Raw genomic sequence first — 6000 nt, 5'->3', positions numbered from 1 at the left:
TATTATAAAATTCCATAAATGCCAGAGAACACAGCCTTTTCTACTGCGAAGTCAGTTTAAGAATATAACCGTAACAATCATTGGTGAAACAAGTTGTTCAAAGGGTTGCAAGAATAAACTAACCTGATTCTTTTTAATCAGTTGATTATTATCCTGATGCTTGGTTTAGTTTCCCTGAAAGATAAAACGGGATTTGAGGAAGGAAGGATCATTGGGAGATACAAATGCACTTGGGTCAGAACTCACTGCCTGGGTCAGAACTAACGCAAGTAGCTTTAAAAAGTACTCAGACCACAAAACTACCAGGGAATTCCATCAACAAACCTTGTAGCAGAAGAAAAGCTGCCACTTCCACTGTCTACTTTTGAAGATACTTAATTCTGTAAATCTAACCAATCTTTTAACATCAGTGAGTTAGTGATACACACTTAGAAGCCAGAACCTGAAGCACAGATACCGTATCAAATGCTTTTCTGACCTTTAGAAGATTGAAAATGGGACATGTTTTCTTGTATAAACTCCTTATTTTCCACTCACACCTCTATAAAAAAAAAGTCAACCTTTCTTTCCATGTCCCCAAACTGTCTCTCTCTTTGAACTCAAAACATTCCATACATATGTTACACAATACATTGATTTATCTTACATTAAGCAGTTTCTTTCCAGCAAGGAAGAACTCAGTAATCCACTTGTCCTAGGATTTATTCTCATATTCCAAACTGTGGAGCAACAGTAAGTAGACGCTAAATATTCTTTTAAGGTAAACTGACAGAATACTGTTTTTTCCTCTCCTAAAAGAGGTAAATATATGTATTTAAAAAAGTAGGTAAATCAAACTGGATGAAAAAAAAATACACAAAATAACACTACTGTCCTTTTAAAATAGGTAAAGGTAAGGGAAATATCTCATCTGAAAAACTAAAAATAGCCTAAGTAATTTCAGAGTCAGCTATTATTCCCCTGGAATATCATGACCTTACTGGCTATGGTTATGTAAGTGATAATAGATCACCTAGATGTTTTTTTTTCACTTAAACACAAGCAATTTTATGCAAAATTTATGTTAGACTGATCTTTCTGCTCTCCTTTTTACATTTTAACTCTCACCCATGGAATTTACAATGCCAGAATCTAAAAGACAGATTTCACTGTGACCTAGCACACGAAGTGTTGTACACGTGTTTCAGATGTGTGGCACGACAAATAATAGCGAATGGCAGACAGGTGTTGGTTGGTTTTTGTCCCCCAGTCAAGTAGAAGAGAGCCAGATCTCATTCTCACCGCAGGGAATGCAGCACCTGCAGTGTGCCAGAGCTGCTCAGCAGCCACAATCGCAGCCTGGGACCCCTTTCACTGCTAGGCAGCCTTCACACAAACACAAAATAAAACTGGTGTTTACAACGGGATATGGCAGGAAACACTTCTTTAACCACCGTCCTACATTCAACTTTTTTCTTTCCTCCTCTGAGGGCTCAGTTGCAATTCGCAATGTCATCTCACTAAATTTTAAAGGAAACAATTCCAAGAGAGACACACGGTTCCCATGTATCTGTCTCTCTACACGCTGTTTTCTGGTACATGTACTGAGTTCCTATTTAATAGGAACATTATAAAGGTACCTGAGTTGTTCCTCAGCAGCTTTTCAATCACTTGAGTTACACTGGAACAGCTGCAGATGGTGCAAACAAACCAAACACCAATTTCACTGAATCCAATATACCTTAGTGTCATGACCACTTAAACTTAGATCATCTAGTAGTCTAATATTACACAATGTTCTCCAATTTCTTTGAGCACAAGCCTTCGTGATCCTTATATTCCTTTTTACAAAATTTAAGATAAAAAATACATCCTCCCAATCCTCCCAAAGCATACTTGAACAACAGAAGCCAACGTGTACGGCAAATAAATGTTGCAAGCAGTAAAACCTCAAAAGTGCCATTTCCTTTTTTAATTGGACCACCAGTGTTAATACCACTGACATCGCATTTTACATTTTCACAAGGTCAAGGACAAATAAATCCAGATAGAACCCAAAGCCCAATGCTGCATATCTAATTCACCTCATCTTATTAACGACACCCTCAATCAAAGCCCCAAGAGAGCTCACATAAAACCTTTCTCTACGTAGCAAAGTTCCTCAAGAGCAAGGACTTTGTCACATTATTAAACATCCTTAAGAACAGTCTCCCATGTTGTATGGAAAAACTTCTCAGACAGAATGCATACATTCATAAAAAATGTACTTTTGTTGTTCAGGAGAATGACTGAATATTAAGCTTTATGTAAAAGGGAAAGATTACATTCATTTTAAAACCGTATTTAATTTGAAAATTGCATACACTTAAGACAAAAAAATGAACCGAATTTTGCTTTCTGAAATGCATCCATATTTGCATGAAAGCCACTAATTCTTGAGAGAAACTAGAAGCGGCCTGTATTATCTAGTTACTGCTGATAGCCTTTTCAGCTGTCCACCCTTGTTTGGGTTTCGAGTAATCCCAAGGTCTCCTGTTCTCTGTATACCCATACAGCTTCCGCAGCGCCACGCGGGCAGCTTCTTCCTCTGCCGCAAGCAGCGTTTCACCAGGGCCTTCAGCGATCATCTTCTTATCACTTGAAAAAAAACAAACAAAACGTTTTCACATTTTCATCAAAATCCTGAGCACTACTGTACATCATGAATAAGAGCTGTTAGATATTTTTTCCTCCACTGTCAGTGACCGCTGAAGGTAATTTCTACGTACACACACGAGTGTCAACATTTCCGTTGGCCTTTCCTGCAAAGATAAGCGATCAGATATTCAGCAGTAGAAACTCCGATCAGAAAGACATCCTCTTTCTGGAAGAACACTGCTTTGTTCGCTTAGACTCCTAACACATTACCGATTGTTCACAGTGTTCAATTTCTGCTAGCCCTGTTAAAAATATGCAAATTTGTTATTCTGGTCAGCTTAAACAAACATTCTTTTCTCCTCCCCTGGTAAGAAAGCATTTTAGGAATTCTTCCGAAGGATTCACAGAGAAGTTCTCTGTGTTAGGAGTTATGTATTCAGATCTGTTTAATCAACATCTATAGGCACTGAATAGGGGCATTTCGTGGAGGGACACAAGAGATTCCAGGAAAAAATGCAAAGTTCTTTTTTTTTTTTTTTTTTTTTATATATATATATATAAGATAAATCTTAGAAACCAAATGAACTGAAGCAGGGTAATTCAGAACAGGTTAAGGCAATCTTCCCAACTGCTCATCTGTAGCTCATGTAGCAAAGCAACACCATGGGCTAGGAGGCAGGAAATCCCACCCTGCTCCAGAGGAGCGATGTTTCCACCGGGCAACACACCTGGGCAGACCCTGACCACGCTCACCAGGGCCACCTGGCACGTACGTTTTGTCTGGGCAGAGACACTCCTCTTGCTTGGTTTCTAATGCCATGATTTGACCCCTATGTAAAAAGCTCTAGAACATAACGTTAGCATTTGTTCAGCCCCTCCGCCCTTGGTATCTCTTAATCTTGACAGTTTTCTATCTTGACTCTCAGGTGCATCTTGTTTAGACTTCGAAGCCCTTTAGTCCAAGACAGTTTTGTTTTTTACTACAGCAAGGCACTAACAATGCATAAGTGGTTGATTTTAGATGGAAGTCACTGCATGGTTTCTTTTCTCTAATAACTTGGCCAAAGAACACAAGTAAAAAAGTAAAAAGACCATCTTCCCTCCTTCCCTCCCCCCGAGCTTAACTCCATTTCACTTTGCATTAGCATTGTACTAACCAGTACAGCCCAACGAAGTACAGAGGAAGAACTGTGGTGACTCCCAGCTGCCTCGTAATTCTTGGCTCTGGAGAAGAGATGTTCCTCTTGGTCAACTCTTCCACTAGTAAGCCCATGGGATTTACAACTTCCCAGATCTCAAACAGATCTTTTCCAATCAGATGGGGCATTAAAAAATCCTAAACAAAAAAAAAAAGAATTAGAAATTACAATCAGTGGGAAAGGGAACAAAGGCTTTAGCTTCTATGGTCTGCTAATAAAAATGCAATGTGAAGAGGCACTAACGCACTCGACAGTGAAGAGCTGAAAGGAATGATCAGCTCCACACCACAGCCAGGCAGAGCCATCCGTGTTACTGAGCTCAGCAGCACTGGTTCTGCTTCAGCCTTGCACTGGACTCACGAGGAGGTGCCCATTCACATGTAAGGAAGGAGCAGCATGGGCCTGGGAGAGGCTGACAACACCCCCGTGCAGCTCTGAGCACCAGACACACCACTCAGCATGTTTAGCATGAACAAACCCCAAGCTGTACTTCTGGAGGGCTCTGCAAAGAGGCTGGAGGCACCACACAGCCCCAGAGGATGTGCACTTGATCTGATCACTGCTCCTACACAGCCCCTGGACTCGTTTCAGAAATCAGGTTCTCGCAAACATTCCTCCACTGCAAAAATAGAAGTAAGTGAAAAGGACACCTGAAAGGGCAGCAGCTCCTAAAACTACCTTGTTACACTGCATTTTAGTTGGACTTGCTTGTATGAAAAGATGTTTAGGTGTTTGCAGCAGCAGCTTTATATTGAATATAAATACATACTGAAAGCTATACGATATTCTTTAAAACTGAAGAGGTGTGTGAGCTGAGGTGGAGTAGTTCCGTTACTTGGTAGGGCAGCATAGGTCTTTAAAAGATGTTTAGATGTTGAATTTAGTGATATGGTTTAGCGGAGGCCTTGTTAGTGTTAGGTCAGAGGTTGGACTCGATGATCTTGGGGTCTCTTCCAACCCAGACAATTCTGTGATTCTGTGACAACTTTCCTCTAGCAAGTGGCAGCAAGTATTGTAACACCACCGCTATAAAGCACCCTAAGTACATCACTTTATGCATCTGACCAGCCTTTTTTTTTTTTGAACAAACAAACAACAACCTCTCTGAATCCCTGGCATCACAGTACAGGCCAACACACAATTTTTGCCCTTTTTTTGTAACTTTCGTGGCCCACAGATGCTATGACGCCTTTTATCGGTGGAAAAACAAACAAATCCCCCCAGGCTCCGACTCACCCTGAGGAAGATGCCCGTTCTCTCGGGCCCGCTGCTGCCGAGCAGCGCTCCGACGACGGCGAAGAAGGTCCTGTGCAGCACGGGCGGCGGGACGGGGAACTGCGCGCACAGCGCCAGGTCCTGCAGCGCCAGGCCCCGGGACACCTCGGCGACCAGCTCCGGGCCCGTCAGGAAGGCGACGAGCGCCGCCGTGCCCGGGGCGGGCAGGGCCGGGTGGGCGGCCTGCAGGCAGCGCCCCAGCTGGGAGCGGGCGAAGGGCAGCCCCCGCGCACACAGCTCGCCGTTGTCCCGCAGGGCGAGGGCAGCCGCCCCCGCCTCCAGCCCCAGCTGCCGGCGCCTCGCCTCCTCGCTCTGCACGTAGCAGGGGTTGACGAAGGCGGTTTTGAGGAGGTCCAAGGAAAAATCCTCCTGGAGGCGGCGGCTGAAGGCTTGGATCTCCGCGTGGTAATCCCAGCCGGGCTGCTCGGACCTGCGGGCACCAGAGCACACGGTTAGGAGCCGGGGCAGCCGCCCAAAGGCGAGCCCGGCTCGTTCCCGCGGGCCGCGACCGCCGCTTAACGCCCCCGGGGCTCCCGTTCGCGAGCGGGCCCGGCCCCGGCCGCCCCTCACCGCCGCCGCGGGGGCGCCTCCAGGCGCTGCTGCTCCAGGTAGGCGCGGAGCCACCGCTTCTTGGCGCGGGGCGGAGCGGGGCCGTGCGCGGCACGAACGGCCCCGGGCCCGGCCCCGGCCGCAGCCAGCAGCCGCCGCGACGCCCTGAGGAGAGCCCCGAGCCCGGCCGCCATGGCGGGGCGGAGCAAGGAGGCGGCACGGCGGGGAAAGGCGCCCGGCCCTGCGCGCTGCCGGCCCCGAGCGGCCCCGCCACAAACGGTCCGGGCGCGGCGGGAACGCTGAGGGGCGGCTGACAGGGCTGAGGGGGGAGAGCCGCCCCCCGCCCCCCACCGTGTTAGGA

General features: G+C 46.3%; 1 protein-coding gene across 1 annotated transcript; it reads right to left on the bottom strand.

Annotated features, from left to right (window-relative positions):
• Window positions 1-1936: 1936 nt before the first annotated feature.
• Window positions 1937-5873, bottom strand: MRPL44 (mitochondrial ribosomal protein L44). Its single transcript, XM_027464710.3, has 4 exons — window positions 5661-5873; window positions 5052-5520; window positions 3774-3952; window positions 1937-2616 (listed from the first exon to the last, which is right to left on the bottom strand). Exons 1-4 carry the CDS (start codon window positions 5831-5833, stop codon window positions 2445-2447), a joined length of 993 nt encoding a protein of 330 aa, XP_027320511.1. The 5' UTR covers window positions 5834-5873; the 3' UTR covers window positions 1937-2444.
• Window positions 5874-6000: the final 127 nt, after the last annotated feature.

The sequence above is a fragment of the Anas platyrhynchos genome, chromosome 9 (genome assembly GCF_047663525.1).
Source record: "Anas platyrhynchos isolate ZD024472 breed Pekin duck chromosome 9, IASCAAS_PekinDuck_T2T, whole genome shotgun sequence".
NCBI classification, from domain to species: domain Eukaryota; kingdom Metazoa; phylum Chordata; class Aves; order Anseriformes; family Anatidae; genus Anas; species Anas platyrhynchos.
The sequence above is the reverse complement of the archived record's forward strand: the minus strand, read 5'-3'. Positions and strand labels throughout refer to the sequence as shown.

Coding starts and splice junctions, on each gene's coding strand:
- MRPL44 (XM_027464710.3), bottom strand. CDS start 5,833: ATGGCGGCCGGGCTCGGGGCTCTCCTCAGGGCGTCGCGGCGGCTGCTG. Junction 5,521..5,660: donor GAGGCGCCCCCGCGGCGGCG/GTGAGGGGCGGC, acceptor TGGTGCCCGCAG/GTCCGAGCAGCCCGGCTGGG. Junction 2,617..3,773: donor TACTTCGTTGGGCTGTACTG/GTTAGTACAATG, acceptor TTTTTTTTCAAG/TGATAAGAAGATGATCGCTG.